Raw genomic sequence first — 27,437 nt, forward strand, 5'->3', positions numbered from 1 at the left:
AAGAACTCCAAAAGTGGAAATTTTATGTTGGCATCAAGAATAGCAATCTCATCCTCTTCACTGAATGAACATTTTGCTCCTATACAAGCCAGTTGGTTTTTTTTTCAAGCAGTGTATTCACATCCTTACCTATATGCTTTAACTGATTCCTCCACCAAAAAACAAGATTACTACAAATGAAATGAAGCCGCTTCCGTGTAGAAAAAAAGTTATATTTACAGTTTTATTTAGCAGAGTTAAAGAGCAAACAATTTTAACACTGTTGTTGAAAAGTGTTTTTAACCAAAGTTGCCAATATCTAATAAGTTACTGAACAGAAATACTGGGTGTAAGGCAATAATCCTGACCAGTCGTTAGAGATCAACCTATCCCCAAAGAGTAGAGCTGATAAAGGTGGTAGAAAATTTAGACTGATTGACTCAATTTCCAAAAATTAGACAGATGATGAAAATAGGGTTCCACTCTTGAGTATATCTTTAACATCTGCGAATGAAGGAATTTCTAAAGCACGCAAAATGTAAAGACAATTCTTGTTTCCAATGGAACATTCAGTGCTTTGAATCCAAGAATGCTATGTCCATACACAGTGGTCAGTACATGACTATGGCAACACACAGATGGTAAAAGATTAAAAATTTGATTAGAACTTTTTCCATTCCATGTCATCAGGAGGATTTACTTCTACCTTCCTTTTACCAACATCAGACCAGTTGGTGCTCAGAACTGTGCCTCCAGACTCCATCTGCAATATGAGAGAAAGGTTGTTTAGTTTGCTAGAGGAATTTTAGTAATATAAAGGCCACATTTTCTACAGCAGATTAACAAATTCTCAAGAAACGTGAAGAATTTGAGCTTCATGTAGTAGCAATTACACAGGAATTCTCTGGACATATAGAGTAAAATTTGACAAAGCCATCATTCCATAATCTTCAGCCCCAAAGTACTTTTATCAGTACTAGACACAGTGAGATGTTACTTCATTAATGTAGGGAGAGGCGCACAAAAGATCTCGCGACATACAGGAAGAACAGGGGACCAAAGATCTCGCAATGTACAGGAAGAATAGAGGCGCTCGGAAGATCTCGCCATGTATGGAAAGAACAGGGAACTAAAGGTCTCGCGATGTACGGAAAGGCGTATATAAAGCAACTGTGCAGTTAATAAATCGAGCAAGTAGCAACCACCATATTGGTGTCTGTGCTTCTGTTCCCGCAAAGGCCTTAACCTCCTGCAAGGGTTAGCTGTGATCTGAGCGCCATATTTCTGTGGATTGGCAGGTAGAAAAAAAGACAGCTAACACCTCTACCTCAACATATTAACAAGAAGCTATTTGAAGGGTTAGTCACATTTTTGCCTATGAGGGTTACAAAAAAAAGGAACTAGATACAAACAAGAGGAATTTGATGCTTTCACCCATGGCAAGTCTGCAAGCTCTATGTGAGCCCAAACCTGTATTTCCTTTGATAACACTGGTTGAAACAAAGAGACCAGTGACAAAGCACAACCTTGGACTTAAAAGAGTCACATTCATTAGCATACAACATTGTTGCCTTCAACAAGATTTGTTATACCAGTATCCCCAAAAGAACCAACATCATTCATTACAGGATCAAGGTTTTGGTAGCTAGAGGCTTCCCAATTCATGCAAAGTTTACTAAATTGTGTCAGCATGCAAATGTTACACATTTCTTCAGAGAAAAAGAATTAAGACTACTTACAAATGATTTGTTCATGGCACGTTTCACTTCATCTGTACCATCTGAATAAATTTGCTGGAAGAGTTTATTTAAAGCAGCATCTCCTTCTAACTTCTCATTCTTCTCCTCTTCTTTGATTTCAACTACCAGTTTGTCCCAGTTCCTTGTATAGTGAGAGGATGACGGATATAAGTGCTGGGTATCTGAAAAGAGAAGTGTTAAGTTAACTAAGCATTTTCTCACGACTTTTAAAGCAGCAGAGAACTCAGACACGTATGTATCTGATGAATCAGACATAACAACGGAACATAAATCTGAAAATGCAAATGGATTCCTCCTTACCAATATAAGCATTGCAGTAACAAAAATAAACTAAGAAATGCTACAGACTACATTCAGCAGCTGCAAAAGTTTACTTTTAAGTAAACAGTTACATAATTTAGCTATCCAACAATAAAATGCTGGACAACAGCAACATAGATAATTAAGTTGAGACAAGGCAGGAGATACTGGCTGACAGTAAGAACAAAATCTGAGCTAAATTTCAAAAAATAAATCAGTAAATCAGAAAATTCAAATTCTCTCAAAGGCAGATTGTTAATCTGTCTTGAAACACTGCAGAAGTATTACTTTCCAAGAGAGATGGAATACTTAAGTAAATAATAATTATTTAAGCAACAACAGAGGCATGACAATGCGTAGAACTGCAAAACGGTGACCAAAACAGATAGCCAAACAGCTAAGCCCAGAGGAATTAACGACAAGCATATGTCCTTAGCATCAGACTAATGGAAGTTATGACTAAATTTAATACCTAAGTTCTATAATGCCCTGCAGACTTTTTCTGTCAATGCTTGACAGTAAAACCAAGACTGTTCGGATCTTCATTGTAAATATGAAGCTGTGATTTTATTAATAATATTTAACACAAAATATATCATTAATAACTGCAAGTAACTTAATACAAATAAACCATTTAACACTTAATAGTTCAGAGAACAAACCTGGTGTAAATTGCTTTAACTTAGGAGAATCTCCCTGGCCCTCCAGCTTCTCCCATCTTACGGCTTCTGGCTTCTTCATTTTTATCTCAACCTACAAAACACAAGACAAAGAACAAATTACTCCAGATGGCAAACAGTTCTGCCAAATAGTTTCAAAGTTGTTGGATCCTGTAGCAGTAAGAAAATAAATACGTTTGCTTTTGGAAACAGTGTCTCTACTATGAAGCCTACATTTTAGCAAAATCTACCTACCTTACAAGACAAAGTTATGTGACTTCAAGAACATGTCAACTAAACTCTTATGTGGCTGCGTAGCCCTTGTATCAGACTTTTACCCTTCTGTTTAGTATCACTGAACTCTCACTATCTTTTGCTTACTATTCACTTGATTCTTTTTGTAAATTATGACAATTCAAAAGTAACAACTAGTCTCAATGTCTCTATACTGCCAGGCACCAAGGTATTATCTTTCAAGCATCCTTTTCTTGCCAGTCAGTTCTAATAACTAACACTTTTGAAGGACTACAAAATCCAACTTTATCTAGGTTTACCTTTCATCCACCAAAAAATTTCATCATATTTGTTGTGTAGTGCACAAACCAGAGAAAAACACCCTGTGACTACGCAGATCTCCCCACTGGAGAAATTCAGCAGCTCTATTTATTTGGTTCAATGAACAAACACTGCTTTAGAGAAAACTGTCTAGTATCCATTGACAAAACTGGCAATTAAAAACGGATATGGTTGTAGTTATTATGGGAGAAACAAAATTAAGTGAAGTATGTCATGCCCTACTCACAACTACACATAACGCCTTTAGACGACCATATTGAAATGTTTCTATGTAATTAACCTTGTCTTTTGGTTACAGGGTTACAAAGTTGAAAAACAATGTCTGCAAAACAAGGACTATCAGTCACTCCAAATGACAAATTCACTTAAAAAATATCACAAAGTTCATATGATGCTATTAATTAACTGAAATCAGTGCTTGCCTAAACTTCATCAGTTCCTTATTTGTGAACAGCTCAGCAGAAGTGAGTTCTTAGTTCTACCTAAAGCCACTATAACCTAGGGATCCCTGCAGACCCAAGAACAAAGGCACCACTGTGAAAGCTAACCCTAGAGATCCTAACAGCAAGCTCCTTGCACAGCACCATGTTGATCTGAAAATTGAAATTTATTTAATCCATTCTTCAAATCAGTCACTGGTAAGTAAAAGACTGAGATACCTTATAAAAATAAAGAAACAAGCTCATTTAAGTTTCAAAGCTTCCATGTTTGCAATCATGCTGCATTTCAAGAATCAAAATATTCAATTATGATTGCTTCTTTTTCTTTTTTTCCCCGGGGAAGCTACCATTTCCCTAGACAAGTTTAACTACTTATTTTCCGTCACAAACTTTACTAACTGAGAACCACAAAAAGTCTAAGACATGAGGCATGGGATTCTCTTCAAGGCAGGAAAGAGTTTCAGTAATTAAGTCCAACACCCACATGTATTTGACTTCCCACTCCCTATGTCTGTTGGACTTCCAATGTTTTTAAGCAACTTTACAAGTCACAAATTAAGCATCAGAGTATCAGTTTTTAAAATAGTGGAACTCACAACCAAAAAAAAATCAAATAAAATTAAAATATTGTTTTACTCTAGTTGCTCAACCTACTGTCCCTAAAGACGGCCTGTATTACAGAGTTTAACATTGCAATCTGTAAGAACACAGAGATTTCTGCTGAAACTATGCAGAAGCAGCATTCAAACTGTGCCAATAATTAGTCTAAAATAAAACAAAAGTCAGCAAAGCTTCCTCCACTGGACTCTTGGAAACTACAACCTTAAAGTTCTGCTTTTAACACCTACACTCATAAACCTAATACTGTGCGATCAGATTAAGGAAGTCAAAAATATTTGTGTATCTGTACATAATGACCAACAAGTAGTTCCATAAGTGTCAGAACTAGCAGGGTTTTTTTTTCCAATGCATTTTTATCTCATGAGTCAAATATTTAAGTTAATTAACCACTTAATTAGGCACTAATTAGTTACAAGTGAAATGTATTAATTTAAACAACTTGTCTCTCCTCTGCTTATTTTCTTATATAACTCTTCCAAACCTGAGAAAACTGTATTATCAATTCAGTTGCACATTTCAGTTGAGGAGGCGTTAACTTTTAAGATTTTATACTCTGCTTACTAGTACGTCCCCCGCCATGTTTTCTATCCAAAAAAAAAAAAAAAAAAAAAAAAAAATTGCTTGATACTGAGACTGCTCAACCCCATACCTCTTCAATTCCTCTTCTGTTTGTTTCTTCCTATGCTATCTCTTACCCTTACACTTCAGGCTTTCTATCAGTATCTTCCAGTATCTCAAATATAGACTATTTCATCCACACCAAGAATGACCTCTAATGCAATATAATACTTGCTGTGAGCTAGTAAATATGGACTGTTTTCAGAATACAATCCTCCCCAAAGAACCCTTATAAAGACTTTTGGCTATTCATCAGAGTGCTCTGTCCATACATAAGAAGAAGAAAAAAAGGAAGATCTTTACTTTTGCTGCTCCAGTAATCCCCCTCTCCTTTTTTTTTATCTGCTAGTTCTTACATCTCCCTCTCTGAAACTGTCCCTAAGCCAGTACTACATGACAAACATCCCAAAGGAAAATGAAATGGTACAAACTAATTCCTAGTATAAGATGCAGATTTCTTAAACCTAAACCATTTCAACCCTGCCAAGCTAGAAGTACAGACAGCTGAAGAACTGAGACAGAATGTATTTATGACATGACTAAACCTCTACCCCATCTACTCCACCCACTTCAACTGAAGTTACTCATTAGGCAAAGTGGCAGGCAGGAGCAAAACTAGGGAAATCATTAGCTTCATACCATTATACAACCACATTTTCCAAAAACATAAAGCTATAAAATTCTGCTTGTGGAGGCACATATTTTATCAACTCGAGAGCTTTATTTGATCTAAGGAGAAACAACTGTGACATTCTCAATTATGTGCACAAACGGCAATAAATGCATTTTAATGAATGTTTTAAAGCAGATACTGATAGTTATCACACAGAAAAGTAACATATCAGTATGGACACTTAAGTCATATCTAACACAAGTATTGTTAGCTTTTTCCTCTCCTTTGAAAAAAACCTCAGTACTCAGGCAAGAGGAATACATCAACCCTTCACCAACTACTTTGATTTAACATTTATATTTCATAAAACATATGCCTGTGTGCCTCGTGCCAACTTTAGAACAAAAGACAGGAAAATTTCATTGCAAATTAAATGCTTTGCATGCCACTTAAGGACAAGCTTAATTCCTCAGCCTCTCCTTGTAGCTCATGCCGTGCAGCCACCTGACTACCTCGGTAGCCCTCCACTAGGACTTGTTCCACTACATTTGTGACTTTCTTGCATTGGGACACCCAAAACTGGACACAGGACTCCAGATGTATGAAAAGTTCCAATGCAGAAATAATCTACTTTCTGTTGTAATTTTTAAGTTCCTGGTGTTTGGGGCTCAAAGTGAGCAAAGCAAAACGGAAAAGAAACATGGAATTTTGATTAATGCATGCACTACTTGTTTGAAATACTATCTTGAGAGAAACCTACCCCTCTGAGAAGAGGGTCGAATGGGGGATTCATCGTTTAGAAGAAACCCCACCCTCAGTGAAAGGATACAGAGAAGTTTCTATTCACAGAATTTTCTAGTCATAAAAGTAATTCATTTTTTTAAATCTATCAGAGATTTAGACAAGTTATTTTGCAGGTTAATCCAAGCACTAGCTATCAGAAAAGGTGCCACAGAGTTAGTCTGAGGAACTGTTCTAAACTATTTCATTGGTAGTATAAGAACATGAAAACCCTTTAAGATGACTGGCATAAACCAGCATTTAATCTAGTTTTAAGAAATAATTTCTCCCATTAGCTACAGATAAACACAATGCTAGTTAGCCAACACTAATTTTCTATGTAAAATCTTACTGTTAAAAAGCCCAAACCTCTGATGAACTAGATTTCACTTGAACTTATATTCTAGGACAGACATTGCCAGTTTAACTGAGAAACATTAGAAGGGAAAGAATTTTTATCTTCCTCCCTAAAAGAAGATTCTGGTGTACACTGCCAAGTTACAAGACTTTTTTTCTAACTTCTACTGTGTTTTGTATCTTACAGTCCATGCTAAGGGAAAGTTCGCTTGCCACTGGCAAATTTGTGTCAAGCTCTGATCAGAAGGATGAAGGAAATCAGAACTGGCAAAGCTTAAGAAGTAGTTCAGCCATTAGTTTCAAAATGCATCCAAAAATACCCCTTAAATTCTGATGTTTTGTTATATCAAACACACAAAAATGAAAATTCAGGGTTTCCAATCAACTACTTTGTTATTTACTGAACTACTGACTGTCTTGTCCAAGTTGTTAAGTGTTTAGAGCTGTCATTTCGCAATAATCTCATATATTTTATTATCTAAGGATAGGACAAAATAGCACTATCTTCTAAAAATGACCTATTCAAACTTACCTCTAAGATCATATGCATATACAGTTTTGTATCTTAGTTATTCAAAGACCTTTTACACATTGCTTATATCCTGAATTCCAAGATCTTTGGTCCATAACTTTAAACAAAATATACTGAGATGAAAATAAATCTACAGTGTTATCACAAATAAACAATAATTAAGAAAAATATTCTGTAGCAAATATACTGCAACAGAAGGGATTTAGCGTACATCTTTCAGTTTCTTTGCCAACTACTATGGAGAGCTGATCGCAAAAAGGTCAAAGTTTCCACCTCAGTGATACTGCATAGCAACCACTTGTTAGAATTTTGAATTCTAGAGAAGGAACTGACAGTGCAGATTGTTTAGGTATCCTAAAGCTCTTTGTCACTGCATCTTCAGTGTAAACCATTGCTATTCCAATAGTTTTTAAATCTACCTTCTCTCAAGACAGAGAAAAACACTTATGCATAGTTTTCCTTTATGTACTTATATAAAGCATGGGCACTGACTTACGTGGTTGCTTAAAATATAGTTCTCAGAGTATTAACAAGTTTAAATCTGCCCCACACCCATCTGTGTTCATAAAGAAGAAAAAAAATATCAAACTTATTTTGAGCCAAGTAAATATCATGCCAATCATTGGGAAGGTTTCTTTATGGTCTAGCCAGGAAATTGCTCCAACTAGCCCTGCCTAAGAGATACAAGGAATTTCAGAAAAGTATTCAACTCATATCTTAAGTATCAGTTTATAATTTACAGAAAACACTCAAGAATATATATGGGAGATATGAATCTGCATGAAAGCCTCACAGAGAAAACAGATACATAAGAGCAGGGAAGTCTGTATTCAAGTGCCTGCAAGCTATTTAATGAAAGTATTCAAAATGAGAAAGCATCCTTTAAGGATTAGACTGCAATGGTAAGAACCAGCTTCACTTAAAACAGAGGAACATATTTATTTTACCTATTTGTGTACCTTTGCCTCTGAATAGAGGCTCTCATGACAGTCCAAGAGTGTGTGAAAGTTTCAGTCTTTTCCTTTACATTTAGCAACAGGCAATGGTGTGCTTTTCCAGTAAGCTGCACAGAGTATTTCAGAGTTTGCAAGGCAAAATGTTGGTTTGAGGAAAAGAAACATTCCACTGATGCACACTTGGCATGAAGCTGCTGAGAGTGTGCTTCTACCTCAAACATCTCTATTAAGTAACAAACGTCAATTGTAAAAGAGGCTGAGGATTTCTAACACCTCCCCGTTTGCAGCACAACTTTGATCTCTAATTAAAGGACAGTTCTGGGGTAAAGAACCCCCTTTTTATCGCTTACATTTTCAAATGTCTCTAAATTGCTACATTACTTGCAAAAAGCCCAAACCACTAAAAACCGAAAACTCAGTAATTGTCTCCAGATTATTTGTAGATGCAAGAAGAAGGGAAGAAAAAGAGGAAGCACTAGCCTGTTTGCTTCAAGTCCATAAACCTTTGTGCTAAAAGCACATACTCATCCTCACTTTCTCACTTCCAGGTCTAAGGAGAGGAAAACCCTGAACATAACCTAACCACAATAGAAGACCTAGAGAAACTGCTCACATTACACAAGATTCCAACAGAACATGGTAGAATATTCCCTTGGAATTCCAAGTACACTGACTGATAGACTGAACAGAAGAGGGAAAGGAAAGCAAGGCTGACTACACAAAGAACTGTTTCAGAACATTAGAAAACCTTACACTGTTTATGCATTTCTACTTTCCTGACAGATCTTCTGGACAGTCACAGACCTGCTGGTTTTATGTTGAACATATTTAGTCACTAATTTTAAGGTTTTAGGCCTTTTTCCTTTTATGAAGGGAGCACAATAACATTATGCACACTGAGCTACCGGGTAACTGCACACAGGCAACTTGCAAAGAGCAAACTTGGTCCAGCCTTTACATTTTGGCTCCCTCTTCTGGAAAGAAGTAAAAAAGCAAGTAGTACCACTAAAGGGTGCCTTCCTCTTGTTAAATGCTGAATGTAATGTGCAATACGCAGTGTTTCACCTGACTCGTGAACACAAGTGAAGATGACCACCAAAATACAAAAAATCCTGCCTATTGTGTACAAAGTCATGCTACATATAAAGACCAGATCAGCTTCCATTTGTAAGACACAAACCTCAAATTCATGCAGTGCTTTTTGGAGCTGCTGTTACTTTTTGCTTAATCAGATTACTACAGACACCTTTGGCAGATGAGGAGTATAACCAACAACATCAATTGGTCTAGTTATGATCTACCAATCATGATGTTCATGTACAAGAAAAAAATACTAAGCATATATAGCAATTTACTCAAGAGAAGGACTCAATACGGTTGTGTTCAGCATTTTCTCACGTGAACATTAAGCTGAGACCCCAGATGAACAGAGTTGTATGCTGAACACCACTGGGTAATTCTAAATAACTCGTGACTAAATGTGAACAGAAACCATAATCAACTCAAAGATGAATTTGAAAGTAGTGATATCTATTAAATAGCAAATAAACTTTTGAATCAAGTAAAAAAATAGCTCCAAGCATGGCAGTAATACATACAGCCACCATTAAGTCAGTCTGTATCAGCTGTAAGACCGCCGACTATTAGAGCATATACAATACTAGAACACAGAGAGAGATTAAGATTTTATCTCAAAACTGGAGTTGACCCACATATTATGCTGTTTTTGAGTCAGCGTCAAGTGTTTTACCTCTTCTAGCTCACAGCTTGAAGTCAAAATTCTGCAGATTACGAACACTAATTTGCTTTTGCTCATACAGAAACCATTCAGACACCTCCAGACATCTATATACGCTACCTCTGTACCATTTGCTAGTTCTGCTCTTCTCTACAGACTTTGTATCTCAGAGCTAGACACAGCAGGGATTTATTGAAGGGTGTAATTTCTATTTTATTGCTAGGAAAGAAACAATCCTTAAGGTATCAATTGCATTTTGCACCAGTTAACATTCCCTGAAAGAACCAGTCACAGAGTCTGTAAATTCTGTCTGCTCTTCGCAGTTATTTTAGAATCTGTAATTCTGCAAATACAATTAAGGATATTTTTTCCTCCTGAATGTGCATCTTTATTCTTTCATATTTGTCAAGTGATGCTGAATTTCAAGAAGTATTGAGAACTCCCTCTCCAGTTTCTCTCAGTTATCAAAACATGCAGGATTGTTCTACTATCTGTTGTTTCATCTTCTAGCCATTACATTTTAGTTTTATGAAGTTCATGGGAAACACGAACTATCCACTACATAACCTGCCCATACATTCCACGCTGTTTCCTCATGTATTTCCTCATATAATTGGAAAAGAAAGACCAGATGTGTCGCTGCCCAGTGAAGACTGCAAGATACTAACAACAATGTGGCTCACACATTCAAAGCTGCAATACAAAATAAAGCGATGTGAACACATGCAGTTATTCTTATCTGAAACTATTAAACCACAGGAACAGATCTGTTCCTATCCATGAAAATGCAATTTCTTTATGAGTGTATAGTAAGAAGCTCACATAATTGGGAAAACACTGAGATGATGTCTTTCTTTCCAAGTTCTTGCAAAAGGACGTCATGTAAGGGGTACAAAGTAACTTGTAAAGGGTTTGAAAAGTTCTAAGACAGCTTATTCAAAGTAATAACTGCATATTTTCCATACCACTCGTTTTGTGTATGTACTTTGCTCTTACATCTAAAAAGAACTCTGAATTTCTAGTCTTCAAACACTAAGGCTGCACACCATTCCCTTAAAGCACTTGGTGTTTTTCAAAGTAAAATATTCTAAGCCTTTAAAGAATTCTTTGCATGCTTAAAGTAGACTTGCCTTTAATTTTTTTTTTTTCTTCAGCCAGACTCCATCTGCTGGTCGGAACCGGAATTAGCTTAGGGCATCTTAAATTGTATTCCTTCACTATGCCTTTACAGATATCCCTATACTATTCGTTTCCACAAAAGGAAGAACATGTTGAAGCACTGACTCTACCGTTAGAAATCCTCTCGTGTTCTCTCTTATCCCGTTGTGTCTCAAAAATATTCTTTCACAATTATATAGGAACAGTAACATTTGAAAATAAATGCAAAATATTTACAATTCAGACACTGCCTGAACATAACTAAAGTTTTCACACCCCTTCATAAACCTCAGTCTAAACCAGGCTCATATTAACCCAGGCTAGAGATGGTAGCATAAAAAACAAAGTCACGTTCATTTCAACAGCGCTCAGTAGTGTGCAGTGCTTCGTAAGAGTTAACAGTAAACTTCAAGACAAATGAAAAGTATAACACAAGCTAGATAGAAACATAAAGGAAACAGGACTCACAGTTACTGCTCTTGACAAGGTCTGTGCCCATTCCACTCAAATTTATATAAATACTAATGGATGAGCAGATTTTCTACATACTTTGAGCACTCTGCTTATCTCCCACAGAGTAAGAGCTCACATGACTCCATCACATAAACCTGCCCAGCCTCCTTAGTGCAAGGAGTGGAAAAATGAGACCAACTTTCTATGGCAATCCTCTCATGTCATCTTGAAGTTCCCTGAAATGATGCAAGAGCTATTGCAGGTATCTTCCTGAGAAGGGAACAGGTGAAACAGAACATAAGAACACAAAGGAATTTCTGAAAGCTCTGCAGAACCAGTGCTGAAATACAAGGAAAGAATCAACAACACATGCCTGCTTCAGAGATTCAGGCCTGGCTTCAAGGACAAAGCCTATGTCTGCCTGTGAGTTATACCAAAAATATATGCAATGCCAGACCACAGACAGTTTATTATTTTTCTATACCTGTAATGTAGAAGAAACAAAACGCTGAGACAGAAGCATTCTCTCTCACACCGTGTGATTTTCAAGGGTCTCCAAGCAAGTACTATTTCCAAGAACAGCGTGGAATACCCTCTCTTGAAAAGCCAAGAACCTTATGGCTAAACTTTACCAGCAAGAAGTCATGGAAGGTTTAAGAATTATTTCAATACTGAAATCTTCGAAGTCTGACTTTTACTTCTTCAGCACACAAAGATAACGATGCTTTGTCACAAGGCAATATTGGCTCCTACACCTTTAGTAGAAAGATGTTCATACTTTCCTAATACCTGAATTTTAAGAGAAATTTAAGAAGACACAGTCTTTCTACAGCAACAAGTAAAAGCATCCTCAACATAACTGTCATTTGCACTTCAATAAGTGCCATCATATTACTATTTCTGATATTTGCACAAGTTTAGAAAGGCTCCCACTGGTTGAAAGGCACCTTGAAGGAAGAAAAAGCATTTCTATATAAAAAGCAAGATATTACAACTGTTGCAGAGAGACAATAGAGCAGAAATGTCTTCAACATCAGGAACAGTCAATGAAATAATTTACACTTTAAGAAGCTTACCTTTGTTGAAAGCACTTTAAACGTACTTTGCTCTGGCACTACAGAATGAAGAAGAACAAGCTTTAAGTTGTAGTCTTCACCGGATGGAAGTTTCACTGATGCATTCATCTGTTAACAGTTGAAAACATATCTCTGGTCATCTTTGAGAGCCGTTTTCCATTTCCAAGTAAAGGATTGTCATTTGGCACCAAGATTAAGTGATTAAATTAATGACCCTTCACTAGGGCACAACGCACCAGGCGTCAGAATTTCAGATGACGCCATTACATTACTGCATTATTGACCAAGGTGTTTCTAAAGTATACTAGAAAATGAACAAGAGATTTCAATTCTTAGACAGCAAGTACTCAAAAAGCCTATTATCATGTCATCTTGATTTGCATTCTTTGGGTAAAGAATTATATGGCAAATGAAATATCAACACATCAATAATGAAAACACGAAAACAGTCTGCAACTTCCCTTCTAATACATGCAAACGACATGGCAAGTGTTCACACAATTTTAACAGTCTAAAGCAGACAGTCAAGTACTTGTGGTAGTTTACAAAGTATCAACTTAGTTGAGAAAAAGAACCTACATGTTCAATATTCACAGCTAAATTAAATATTAACATCATTGGTACCATATATGGCATTACAATAAAGAGATTACTGCACTTTCTTGAAATATATAGTCTGCTGCCATTAACAATTTTATTGATGCCAAAAGCAAGGAAAAAACCACCCAGCAGCATTCATTAATTTTCTATAATTGTCCTAAAGCAGTATATTAATCATTCATACCTATTTTTAGAACACCTTGTCTCTGTCCATTCCCACTCCAGATGCATGCATACTCAAACACCTGGAAGTTCAGACCACTTCCTTCCCCAGCCCTCCAAACACACAGGCAGCTGAAAACCAGACGTTCCCTTTGCAGCAGGCACACCACATACTGCTTGTGTATAAATCCCATGGATCCTGCTGTGGCAATAGATCCCAGTTCACTTGATTGGGCACAAAAGCTCAGACAGAAGACCACCTGTACATTCTTTTCATGCTACTGCAGCAGATAACGCTCAGTGTTTTAATTACTACATCTTGGGCAACCTAGGAATGTATACCAATAACCAATACAAATCACCTCTTTGTCTGAGAAGTGCACACTGACATCATCCTTCTGCGCATTCTTGATCATTATAGTCACAATTACTTGAGATTCTGTTTGGTACCAGTCATATCTAAAAAAAAAAAAAAAAAAAGAGAGAGAAAACTGACTGCACTGCAAAGAGGTATAAAGATTATCAAAAGCTGGAACAGTACATTGTGTAGTTTAACAGGGGAGAAAAGACATAAGAAATTACATTTCTCCCCCTTTCTCTAAAAGAGCAGTTGCAGAATTGACAAGATAAGTAGTTAGAAAAACAAAGAATCTTTCTAATCAAGAAGCATATAAAAATTCAGACGCTTTAATCAATTCATAATATAGTTTGCCTTCTATAAATTAAAGGGCACTTTTTAATTCAGGATCTTAAAAGTATCTCAGAAAAATTACCTATACTAGGCATAATGAGGCACTCTTTGAATCAAGCTCAGCATAACAATTAGAAACAGAAGCCAGAATGCTTATTCCATTCCCCACTCTCCCAGTGGGGCATAATCTCTTGAAGGTACAATTCAGTCTGAACAAAAGTGATGACAATGAGAAACACTTCACTTAGACTGCCATGTTTTTAAAGTTACCTCAAAAGAACTTCTACAGTCAAAGAACAGTTATATGCCAATTATTTTAATTCTCACAGTAAAGCTAAAGTCAACTTACTTGATCTTTGGTGGCAGAGGTTGCTGCTGCATATTCCAGTTGAAGCATATTCCATTGGAAAGGTTACATCAATGTAAGTGAAAAATATATCATGAAGTACTTCTCAAAGATATAAATCATTTTCATACAGATTGCTCCCCTTTTCTTGATTTATGTATGAGCATTAACTTACAGGTGAAGCTCTTCATCGTTCCCCTAGCCATTTATGTCAGATTAAGAATTAAAAAGTTTCTATTTACATTAAATATGTTAGTCTGTAACTTAAAATATGTTGGTCAGACATTTTATAAATAGCAGTAAGCTCAGCTTTAGCTCATTTTATTTCTGCATAAGAAGCATACCTCAAAGACATACAGTGGCTATGCTGCTAATCTAAAAGTCATGAAGGAAACCTGATCTCGAGGTATAACTTTTAACACAGAAAAACCTTTTAACTGTAAGATTTATCTTTACATGCACCCACCATGTCTTCTGTACACTTTCCTCCTCTACCCTATTCTTAAAATGTAAAAAATGGAAGTAACTATGAAAGAGGGAACAGAACATCCAACGCAAATTTCCATTTTTTTGGTCTCAAGAAAAAAAAAAAAGGGCAGGCGGGGGAGGGAGTGTGTCAATTTCAACATTTCTTCTGAAGACTTCCAATGAAAAAAGAAAACTGAAAGCTGAACAAAATACAGCAGGAAAAAATTCTGTACAAACCACTTGCAAGCTACTGGAAAAAAAAATTCTTTCTAGCATTCATGAGCAAGTTAGTATTGACATCATAAGCTGGTACTTTGTAAATTAGGCCACAGACTGTAGGCCAGAAAAGTTTACTCCAATGAGTGCACAGTAATTGCCAGATTAGTGTACCATTCCTAAGAGTTTTCAGGGTTCAAATTTTGCAACCTTGGTCTGAAATAACACATTTAGAAGAAAAGTTAAATCCTTTAGAATTGCATGCAATAGAAAAGATTATTTTTAAAGCCTGAAAGATGTAAGAAGCCACTGAAGCCTGCAATCATGCACTAGGTTAACAAAGAAATTGAAACAGTGAACATGTTAAGGAGAACATCTTACCACTTCTGTCTGTGATGCTGCAAAAAGAAAAAGTTGCACTTTCAGAAAAAGACATATTGAACTTAAAGGCATTTACTTATTCTAGCTTTCTTCAGTTACTCCAGACATTTTGCATTTATTCCAGTCTCAACAGTAGAAAAGTTAAAAACATACGAGTTCTACCTCTAATATTTTGCTTTTATGACACTCTACTTTTTGATTAGACTTCAGTCGGCAACTTGTGCAAAGGAACAACTGTAGTATAAAGCATGTTCTGATTAACAGAAGGAATAAACTTTCCATTAGTTTCCCTTGTTTATCAGAAACCTATACAGCCTTTTTTAATCAAAGCAGTATCATAGCAAACAAAAATTTAAAAAGGCACTTTCCCACAAGACTGTACTAGGTCTAGCACCCATCCATAGGAATAGCACAAAGTTCTCATCAAAACTGCATCTTGTGCTAGGCAAACCCAGTTGGGAAATGAGATGGAAATTTAGCAGACAAATTCACTCATATCACATTAAATAGACTGTAATATTTGGATTTAAGCTATAGCTCAGTATCTCCTCTTCTAAATATGTTTTTCCCAAAATATTTCAGATAAAACAGGTTTGAAAATAATCAAATTTTCCCTTTGTTTCTTTATAAAACATACTGCTAAACAAAGATAAAGATTAATAAAAAAGAGTATTAAGTTGTAATGAAGAAATCAGAGTTGTTGCTTCACTGTTTTTGTTTTTTGTTGTTTTTTTTTTTTGTATATCAGAGAATTAAGAAAATGGTTCAAAAAAAGAGAAGAGAGGGATAAATATTCAGGATAAAACAGGACAACTGAGTTGAACCAAACAAAACACTGCAAAAGTAATTGTGACATTAAAGAAAAATGTGTATTATAATCTCTCTCCTTGACAGGGCAGAGAAAGTTGTCACCCAAGAAAAGTCTTTAAAATTAGGTGATTGGCATGCACAATCTTATTTCTCAAAAAAAACCAACAAAAACAACCTGGCAAAAACGCATAAGGAAGCGGAAATCTGTTCATTCCTATACATCACAAACGATTTCTCCTCTATTTGGTTTTTAGTCAACAGGATGACATGAACTTGTTCTACTGCCTCATTCACCAGTGTGAACCACAAAGAGGAGGAACAGTCACAACAAGTGGAGGAAAAAACAGTATCAGTTACTCTGTTAGCTCACTAAAATCCACAGGCATTTTAAGCACCGTGAATGAGTTAACCCCCGGGGATGCCAGTCTGTAGGAAGGTATGAAAGTAAACTATACTCATTGACTATCACAGATAAAAACGCCAGAGCAGCGATTAGCACTTAAGGCACTCTCCAGGTGGAATCAGGGAGTAAAATCCCTTAATTTCCACCTCTTTCCAACTTTATATTCCCCAAGACTTGGAAACTTATTGTCATGTTGTTTTTAGAAAGCAAGCTGACACATGCTTCTACAGTTAAAATTAGTTAGCACTTGTGTATGAAAACAAAATTAATTATGATTGTCCGAACTTTAAATAGGTACTCCCCTGTCACAGCTAATTATTACATCAAAAACCTAATATTAATGTTCATCTAAAGCTGAAGTATAGAAGCATTCTGGATGTTTACTCCGAGAGAAACAAACAGGAAAAAGTTACTTTTTTCCTTTAAAAAAATTATTTTGTTCTAAGTAAGACTTAAACTGTAAATCTTCAAAAAACATGGCACAGCTTCAAAGCACAGGACATATCAAATCCCTTATCAAGTAAATGTTTTTTCTTACCATTTAGTGTTTCTTCACATCTCTTAATCCAAATAGTAAAGGTATCATCTACATCTAGAAGAGATCAAACACAGTAACGTTAAAACTCTTCAAGCACTACATGTACTGCATAAAAAACAAATCCTCACAATTGCCAGCTGGAAGAAATCCATTTCAAACTCACATCAATTTACTAAAAAAGGTATCATTTCCTATTACCTTCTTGTAACCTCTGAGGTTCCAATTAAGCTTTAAGTTTTTTGTACAACTCTATTATTTAACTTTGTTATATTTAATTAACTTCAAATTAATTCGTAGGACAGTAGATTTTGTCTGAACTGACCCAAATACACTATTGCTTTTCAGTCTGCTCAACCCCTGTATAACTTTTTGGATAGCAAGAAATATAGTTTTACACATTTTTCATTATTCTTAAAATTACTTTTTCAAACAGTCACACACTTCCTCTAGAGAAGTATCAGAAGAGACAGTCTGTTCTGAGGACAACCCAAAGTTGCACAAGTTTTCACAAACACCAAGTATTTTCTCCTGGTGGTTTCACACAAACTTTACAAACACATAGGAAGTTTCCAGGATGTCAGAAATACATAGGTGCCAATTCCACCCTGTGAATCAAAATCACGAAGTTTAGTAAGACCTTGATATTCTAGAAAGCGAGCTTCTCAGAAATTAATTCACCAGAAAATAGCTCAAAAGGTAGCAGTGTAAGAGAGTTATCATCTTATTTCAATAAAATTCTCAGAAAAAATCTCTCACAGTCAGGAAAGTAAAAAAGTGGCAACATTACTGACCAAGGACTAAGAATAGCTGAACTTTTTATCTTTCTACAATACAGAGAGTTCACACTGAGGGAGTTTCACGCAACCAACTGTTTAGCAGGAGGCTCAACGAAGCTCAACAAAAGAGTTCCCAGCAGACAGGCATGTAACACCAAATGTCACTCCACTGCAGTTATGCAACATATGCGCCCAACCCCTTCAAATATAGAATGTACATAAATTTTAAGGTGCACCTTCGGTCTTAAAATTGCTACCCCACTCCTCAAGTCATTTCTTCTTCCCTTCTGCCATTCCCACCAGTCATCTTAAAAGTTATCTAAATTTTAAGCTACATAAACATTTATGTAATCTCTCAGTTGTTGTTAGATAAAAATGCAAATAATAATATGGCTGCCTTGACTTCAGAATACAGTCACTGACATTGACTGCTGTAGTTTTTTCTATATTCCAGCAAATCCTAGAAAGAAAATACCTATTTTCACATGGAATTAACCAAAATTAACTATCAGAGGGTTCTGCTGGGGATTCGAGGGCTGTGTTCAATTACTAATGTATACTTAAGATATTCAGACAAACTGACTGCAGACTGTCCTCAGAAGTACGTGGGGAAGAGAGGCAAAGGATCCAAGATGCAGCAAGATAAGTTCTGATTAGATAAGGAAAACTTTACTAAAACAGTGGTCAAACACTGGAGAAGGCTGCCCAAAGAGGCTGTGGAATCCTCAGTTTTAGGGATACTTGGAAATGAACAGTAGAAGGACCTGAGTAAACACAGGCAAATCCAAAGTTAATACTGCTTTTGGCCAGGATATGGGATTAAATGAGGTCCAGAGCTTCCCTGCAACCTAAATTAATCTATAACTTTAAAATTTAGCACCTGCACCCTAAAAGACTTCCAAGTTCTGCAGCCAGGAACAAAGTTTATTAATCAGAAATGAAATTAAATGAGCTAGGTTCAGGAGCCTAAGCAAAGAGAAACTGAGTTGTCTCCACTGATCCAGCCTCTGAATTTCAGCAGCATGGTCTATGGTCTATGACAAGACTGGTATGCAATACAAATTTTAAAAAGAAAGGTCCAGTGTTATCTTTGTTATCTTCGTAGAAGATCCCCCTTACCAACCACTGCCTCTTTCCCTGCATCCCAACACATTTTATAATCTGAGGAAAAATAATTTTGGTTTTGTGCTGTATAATTGCATTATCCTCCCAAAGAACTTACAAACAACTTCTATTAATAACATTCTAGTTCAGAAAACCTAACTGGCTCTTCACTTACTGAAAATCTACTAGCTCTCAGAACTCAAGAAAAAGTACCTACTAAGACGTTTATTTAAAATGTTGACACATTCCACCTTTACTAAACTGATTAGGTGGTCACAGAAAAAAAAAGAAAGTTTTGAGTATAGTTGTCCTAAATCCACACAACGTACTGAAGAGTAACAGATTACACTGCTGCTTCAATCTAAGGAAATTAACGAATTCCAAAAATCCACATGCATCTAATCTCATGGCTGAGTGAAAGGAATCTTGCTTCCTAATGTTACTTTATAAAATAAACATTGTACATTCAACAATTCATCATGTCAAGACCTATTTAGATATCCCTGTAGGTGGGTAATGGGAAGCTTGCTGTGGTACCCTGAGCTTGTCAGTCCTACCAGTAATGAGCACAAGTAGGAAGCTCATTGTTGTTAGCATTCCAGATTAAGATTTAAACCAGTCCTGACATTAGCAAGGAACAGAAACATGTACCAGCGTACTTCTGCCCCCTTGCACACAGCAAAGAAACCAGCCTTGCCAGCAAAGAATTCCCCACCACAGCAATTCTCTCTGAGGCAGCAACAGTTAAAGTCTTCTCTCTATCACCCGTTTAGCAGTATGTCGCAAATTCTCCCTCTGCACTTTGTTCATTTTGCATTAGCTGCATTGAACTGGAAGCTAATTACTTTGCCAAAACATTTATTCTCACAACTGTTTTCACCTGGGATCCATCAATCATTCCACAGAACTGCAAAGGCAAATTCTGTTACTGACATAAACTCCTACAAATTAGGTAAAATATGGAAGAGAATCAACAACAACAAAAAAATCTGTATTATTAAGAAGGCCTTCAGGAGACTCCTAATCTCACAGCGGGTCATAAAATTTTGTAATGAGATATGAGAAGCACAGCAGAAGCTATCTTCAGATGAAAGTGTAATCAGGAAGGACTAGGAAGCTTCAGAAACACTTAAAGTGAATAAGCAGCAAAACAATGGCAAATTAAATTCAAACAGGCAGAAGTTAAGCAATTCAACACAGGAAAACGTGCTGTATTTCAGGGATTCTGAATTAGCTAAGAGGATCCTGGTATTCACTGACTTTTCTAAAAGATATCTGCAGCTCTGTGTGCTGTTGCACCCTACAACATAACTAGGATGGGAGGTTAAACAGAATGAAAAAAAGTGATGCTCTGGCCTGAGGAGATTTTGGCTATAATCTGTATTTTGAACAGCTCCAACTGACAAACTAGAAAGGTGACAAAATCCATGTACACGAAAAGCCTCAAACTGATAGTGGTTGCTTGGTGTTGGGCAAGAATATGAAAAAATATAGATTAATCATTCAATTAAATTCAGGAGTGATGAGTTTGGACATGTATGAAAACTTACCTGTGAATTAAGGAATGCTGCAGAAGTCACTGGAAGGAACCACTTCCTTTCACAGGAAGATAGAGAACTTGGCCAGATTGAAAAGACACACCTGCTTTTCCAATGTACAAACTAGTGGAGACTACCCAGTTATCCAAACTACCAAAACTGAAAGAATGTCAGGAAATTTCTTATATTCTAACTCCTATTCCAGAGCAGCTGAACTGAAAACTAACAGTTGCTACAATTCCACCACCACTACTACTGCCCCAACACTGTTCTTCCACTTCACTTCTGCTGGCTTCAGCACTCAGACCTTTCATTGTGACATTTCAACACATTAACCCACGGGGAAAATACTTTAAAAACTGTAGGTTTCTGCAGACTTAAGGCATTGAAAGAGGAGGCTAAGCAAGTGCAAGAGTAGGAAGGAGCACCATCGCTTGGTGGCAAGCACAAATTAGCTTACGCTCCCATGAAACACCAATTTTAGATTAGAGGATCAGATGGCATATTTGGGAGAGGCCAAGTAATTACATTCTTGCTAAACCTCCAGGTCCCAGCCACTGTTACAGACAGGACAACATACTGAAAAGATCTGAGACCATGACCAATGCTTATCAGATGAGTGCACTTTGCTCTGTGTAACCTTTCAAGGTGCTTTTTTCTTACCATTTCCTTCTGCTGTTGGGAAGAAAGGGAATGGAAAGTTGAAGGGGTTTTCTTTAAAATGTGGGACAAGAGGGAAGAGAAAGGAGTCACAACCATCTTGCAATTGCTTTGTTGTATGCTTCCCCATGGCTTCTACCAAAGCCTTCAATACTAAACTACTCCTTTCCTGCTTCTAGAGTAAAGCTGGGTTTTTAAAAAGTGATAATTCTCCCCAAACTAAAAAGCACTCAAGTCCAGCTGGGAGGCCAACACTCTAAGAAAAAAGATATATAATAAATATGCTTCTGTAATTAAGTGATATGTATTGTGAGGTAAATATCCATTTTGTCAGTTTGAATACCCATCAAGTTGCATGTTCTTTCTAAAGACCATTCTATCAAACAGTTTAGGAAGTAAGACATTCCAGCTGTATGCAACGAGTCAGTTCTGTTCAGAAACTTTTCTATGACTAAATGCCACACCTTTGCCACCATTTATGTGTAAGACCTCCAGGAAGCAGGAAAACACTCCCCATTTTATAAAGAAGAAAAAAAAAAAGTAAAAAGCCCCATATAGTACTTGCTAAGAACTTTGATACACATATTTAAGCAGTTTTACACTTTTTGCAGAAACCTTCCCAAAAGCCTGACATCTGAAGTCAAGCACCTAATTGATAAGCCTTTTGAAAAATAAAAAAATAAAATCCTTGGTCTTCACTTTCAACTAACATAGAACGTTTTTTCTCATTAGCAAAGGAGTAATGTGCACACAAGAAGTTTTAATACTTACTGTCCAACCTTTGTCCCTCTCTGAAAGACTCTAAAGCAGATGCATAGTTTTTCATATGATATTCACCTAACCTGGCATGAACAAAGAAAAACACAAAGAAACAGCAATCACTTTTCAGCCTAACCCACATTCTGAAGATTGCAACATCCTTAGTTCACACACTATACTGGTTAAAATTAAACATGTAAGAATTTAGATCATTTAGGAGGTGTGTTTTTGAAATGGCTAGGATGTCAAGATAACCAAACTAAATTGCTTCTCATAACCACAGCCTTGTTACAGAAGAGTTACAAGCAGTATGGCATTAAAGTTTTTCATTCATGGTGTTGCAAAAAGCTTGTACAGAACCATAATCCCAATACTGGTATTGCCCTATAGAATATCACAATATTCACAAAGTACAATGTATGATACATACCCTTTTCTAAGAAGTGCGATGGCATTATTGGGGTTGAGTTCTAGGGACCTCTTTGCATCTGCAACTGCATCTGTTGGAAGCCAGTTTAGGAACATAATAATGTGTTATTAAAAGTAGCGAACTGTGAGTCTTTCAGTAGTGAAAAATTTTTAAGGTGTACTATGTTAGCTTTCTTAGCTCGTACACAGATCACACTTTGAATTAAATCTAGCCGCAACTGGTACGAATGAACCCTTGATTCAGCTGCAGAGCTCTATATAAGAGCTCATAAGTACCATGACTTTCATTTAGTCAAATCTTCTGCTTAGATCTGACATGTGAATCTGTTTGTTTGTTATTACTGGAAAGAAAAAATAGATGAAATCTTAAGTTACTCAGTTAATCTTTCTCCCAGGCACCATTCAATTATCACATTCCCGCCATGACAGGATTCAGTCTCTACAAAAAACATAAGGATGGAAGATGCTTACAACACAAGGCTTAAAACCTGCCCAAGAAGTCTACTTGAAAAAGACGCTGCCAAGATAATGCTAGGCTAAAATCAAATGGAAAGCTGGGACTGTAGAGTACCCAATTCATTGGAAATTTTGCAGAAACAAAACAAAGAAAACTACAAGATTATGCACTAACAGTAAAAGCAGCACACTGTTACAGATAACACTTTCTCTTATTACTGTATTTGGCTTTCTGTAAAGAATGTGTTATAATACACTTGTAAGAGGATTCTCATTGTTGTCTGAAGATGTTACCAGCATATTTCTGTAGAAGAATATGAGCATAAGCTCGTTGACAATAATATTCAGCATCATCTGGATTCTTTTCCAAAGCTGTTGTCAGTTCCTGTAAAGACACATAAAAAACCTATGAAATGGCACCTCGGAAGTCCCCATAAAAACACAGTACCAAACTCTGTCAACTAAGAGATGTTTCAGAAGAAAATATCCCAACTGGCATGACTGTTTACCTGTTGCTCAGTTCTCATTCACAAAGCTTAAACGTCAGAGCTTCAAGTACAAGGAATGTGACAATTATATCAAATTCAAGGAGCCTGTTTCTTACTGAGAAGGAAAGAGGACTTTCAAATGCCTTAAACCTGAACCCTAATGCATGATGATCCTCTGTAGTACAAAGACCTTCATACAATTCTCAGTGTATTTGTACACAGGTCTGCTGGATTTAAGGAAGCGCTGCAGTATTAGGAATTTGGAAGTCAACATGCAGTACATCAAAATACTTGTGTGGGGTTAACGTGCTCAAAGCACTGTAACAGGTGATGAAATACCACATTACACGTTATTGAGCATAAGGGATTGTTCCAATTTACATTAAGCACAAAAGCAGGAGAGCAAAAGACTCATGGAGCACATGGCTCACAGGAAATGTTGTTGCACAATGGAAATAACCATAAAGTAGTCCCTTGTTAGGGCAATCGCTGAGTATACAGATTGAAATAATTATAGTTTGCTCTCTATGAGAAAAGTCTGATTTTTGCACAACTGAATAAAATCACGACTCGATGCACACACCTGGAAATAGCATCTCCAATTCTCTCCTTGTTAGTGAGAGAAGTTCTTCTCTTTGCTAGAAGACAGCACAGTCTTCCAAGGCCACTACAGTACCATATCTGTTTGCTAAATTGACTTCCACTCAGAATCTAGCAAGCATGAACATAGCAAAGATACAGGCTTTAAACCTGCATAAATATTAGTACAGCACAGCTGACAAAAGTCTGTCCCACCAAGCCAGAGGAAAAGGAAGAGCACAAGGACTTGCCTTAGTTTTAATTCAAATCAGCAACTTGTTTATTTCACACCACATAAAATGTTTACGTCAACTAGTAGTTAAATGGCCACAACAGCTTCTTTTAGCAGTAGCATGAGTTCTTACCAGTTTAAGATATGCAAATCTATATACAGGTACAGCACATAAATTGAAAACCTTGGTGGTCTCTGAAGAAAGTGGCAGGCAGTAGACAACTGTAACTTGATCTGATCATACTGATGCCCTCCTACGATTTAAAGTCATTCAAAAGCAGTTGTTTATACAGAAATACTCATGGCTATAGGTATTCCACACAGGAGGGACAGGAGGTAACACACATATTAAGAGTGGTTCATATTATGCTAAGAGGTGAAGCACAGCTTTTGACCCTCAAAATCCCTCAAAGTGGGGTCTGATTCTGCCCATTATAGGCACTTCACAGAGACACTTCTGTGACAGATCACACCTCACTCCAAATACTATTTCCTGTGATTTACACCAATGACAGAAGCATCAATTAGAATCAGCAGATGACATATGAATGGATTCTCCTACAGAACTAGCCCTCACCCCAGAAAAGCAAAGAAAACCAAACCCAAGCACTTTCAACAGTATGAAACTCATCTCTTTCTTGGGTTTTTATCAGTAAGTCATCACATCTCATTCAGCCACACACAGACTATAAATTACTCCTTTAACACAGTTATTTGAGAAGACAGCCAAGTAATACTCCATTAGCACCAGGAATTCCAGATTATGGACCTCAACAACAGTTACTTAGAACAAGCTTAGACCTTGTCCTCACACTCAAATATGTGTTTTCTACATATTTTGGTTCTAAAGGGCCTTACCATGCAACCAGGTTGCAAATCTGTATCTAAATACACTGGGAACTTTCAGGTCCCTCCACACTAATGATAAGAGTTTGTATGAATTAAAGGTGATTTCGGTCTTCACATAGTAACCTACTTTTTCAATTTAAAATGACAAAAGAAGTCATAAAATAGTTCACAGCTGTATCATTTAGACAGTATTTAAGGATGGATGATGATCTTTCAGTTGTATCAGATCCAAGGGCAGAAAGCCAAAGCATGCTCTCCAGCAGTTAAAGGAACCAAAAGTCCTGCGGACACAACGCAGAAATACTGTGACAACTGGACACAAGTCTAGTCATGTGTGGAAGCACTACACAGCACCATTTATATAGTATCATGTCCCATATTAGAAATATTAAGTACATGAGTTAAAAGACCACACCTAAGATCATGCAAACATGTGGTACTACCTGTAGATCCGAACTTCTAAGTCACCAAAATGCTACACTGAACTATGAGACTTACTAGTTCAGAGATGATATCAAGCCAATCTGCCTACTCAATTCAGTACTTTTGAAAAAGGCTATACAAGTAACACCAGTATTACTGTATCAGATAGTAAACAATGCTTACAGAGTGCATCACATACTGTTTTGAAGAGGTGATTGTACAAAGAACTGAAACATAAACTAGAAAAACAGAGTAACTACGTAAACACAGAAAAAAATGCATATTCTGACAGTATCCTTCAACATTTCCAAAGACCTATTGGTGTTGAAGGTTTTTTAGATGCTTTGTTGGTGATTTTTTCACCCACAATGGGAAACTATTTTTTAGATCTTAAATTAGTTTCACTATGCCAAATACATTGGGTCATTCCAAAATGCTTTTAAGACGTTATTTATCTTCTTAAAAACTTCTACAAACCACAACTTAAACCCCAAAGAACCGTAACATTTAGTTTCACCATTTTCTTTACAAAAAGATAATTCAGTATCATCTTATGCTTCTGCCACCTACTCTATTCAAGCAGAACTAACCATTTACATACTCTCCCTTTCCAAGTATGTTAAATAGAAATACTTCTCCACCCTCCAGTTCTGCCTTCTTGTCAACCCTCTGTTTTAAGTAAAAATAACCTTTGAAAGCACATTAATACATGCTAATGGGTAGAATCAGAATCTTAAGACAGACCAGGTTGGAAGGAACTTCAAAAGACCATCTCTTTCAATCTCTCATGGGAAAAGGAGCCCAGATGAGATTATCTAGCACCCTGCCCACTTGTGTCATGAAAACCTCCAGTGATCAGGATCTACCACGTCTACGAGGAGGTTGTTCCAGCGAATGACTGGTCTCACCGTAGCAAAATTGTTTTTTATGTTGCGATGAAATGAATATCGGCTTTAGTACCCACAAAATACAGAAAGAGGAAAAAAAATAGATCAGGGCAGAATAAAAACGAATAAAGATTGAATACATTTCTCCAATACGCCTGGCACTAACTACAAATCACAACTGATTTAGTTATTTGGACAACCCTCTACCCACACGGAAGAGAAAGTTAGTTGTTTCGGGTTTTTTTCTTCCTTCTTTACAACACAGGTAGCAGAAGTATTTTGACAGAACTGCGCTGAACTCCCTTGCAGCCAGACCTCACACGAGAGGTTTCCAAGGGAAACTGCAAGTCCCCCGCTCGCAGGAAGGGCAACCCCACGACACTTCGGCTGCTCGCCTGCCCCGGAGAGCGGCACAGCGCACTGCAAGCCCCGGCTCCCTCCAGCACCCCAACACCGGCGGCTCGGCAGCCCGGCACACTTCAAACACCGGAGGGACAAGGCCAGGCCCGCCGCCACCGCCGCCCCCAGCCCTCGCCGGCCTGGCCCGCCCCGGCCCGGCCCTCACCTGCGCCGCCGCCCCCGGGTCCCGGTCGACGTCCCCGTCCGAGAACCTGCCGAGAAAACACAACGGCGTAAGAGGGCGAGGCGGGGCGGGCGGAAGGGGCGCGGAGGCGGCGCGGGGAGGCAAAGCAAGGCAAGGCAGGGTCGGAGGGAAGGGGGGCTCACCGCGGAGGAGCCGCTCCCGCCGCCGCCGCCATGCCGCCCGCCGCCGCCAGGAAACTTCTGGAGCCGCTGAGGCACCCGCGCAAGGGAACCCCAAGGCCGCAGCCGCGCAAGGCCCGACGGGATGCGGAGGGCGAACCGCCGCCGCAAGCTCCTCCCGCGCCGCTCCGGGCGAGGCGGGCCGGCCATGGCGGCCGAGCCCAGCGCGCCTCCTCCCCCTGCCGGAGAGCGGGAGGACCGGCCCTGGCAGAGCGGCCTCGCAGTCCTTTCCGCCCGCCCCTTCCTCCCCGGCGGCGCTGAGGG

The 27,437-nt window shown here is 37.6% G+C and overlaps 1 protein-coding gene across 4 annotated transcripts; it reads right to left on the bottom strand.

Moving 5' to 3' along the window:
- Nucleotides 1–209: 209 nt before the first annotated feature.
- Nucleotides 210–27,273, bottom strand: SUGT1 (SGT1 homolog, MIS12 kinetochore complex assembly cochaperone). 4 transcript variants are annotated; one of them, XM_074912294.1, is made up of 13 exons: nt 27,138–27,273; nt 26,977–27,022; nt 23,248–23,338; nt 22,499–22,568; nt 22,081–22,151; nt 17,232–17,285; nt 15,486–15,497; nt 14,419–14,458; nt 13,741–13,837; nt 12,617–12,724; nt 2,702–2,792; nt 1,719–1,900; nt 210–742 (listed from the first exon to the last, which is right to left on the bottom strand). In XM_074912294.1, exons 1-13 carry the CDS (start codon nt 27,167–27,169, stop codon nt 641–643), a joined length of 996 nt encoding a protein of 331 aa, XP_074768395.1. In that variant the 5' UTR covers nt 27,170–27,273; the 3' UTR covers nt 210–640. The 4 variants fall into 4 exon arrangements, with proteins under 4 accessions (XP_074768395.1, XP_074768404.1, XP_074768386.1 ...); XM_074912303.1 differs by having other exon boundaries at nt 14,419–14,454; nt 15,482–15,497; XM_074912285.1 differs by having other exon boundaries at nt 14,419–14,441; nt 15,481–15,497.
- Between the last annotated feature and the right edge of the window lie 164 nt (nt 27,274–27,437).

The sequence above is a fragment of the Athene noctua genome, chromosome 1, assembly GCF_965140245.1.
Source record: "Athene noctua chromosome 1, bAthNoc1.hap1.1, whole genome shotgun sequence".
Taxonomy (NCBI): Eukaryota; Metazoa; Chordata; class Aves; order Strigiformes; family Strigidae; genus Athene; species Athene noctua.

What these genes read in the sequence shown, in the direction of transcription:
- SUGT1 (XM_074912294.1), bottom strand. Translation starts at nt 27,169, where the DNA reads ATGGCGGCGGCGGCGGGAGCGGCTCCTCCGCG. An exon ending in ACCCGGGGGCGGCGGCGCAG is followed by an intron (nt 23,339 to 26,976) that starts GTGAGGGCCGGG and finishes GTGTCTTTACAG; the next exon opens with GAACTGACAACAGCTTTGGA. An exon ending in TCTTCTACAGAAATATGCTG is followed by an intron (nt 22,569 to 23,247) that starts GTAACATCTTCA and finishes GGCTTCCAACAG; the next exon opens with ATGCAGTTGCAGATGCAAAG.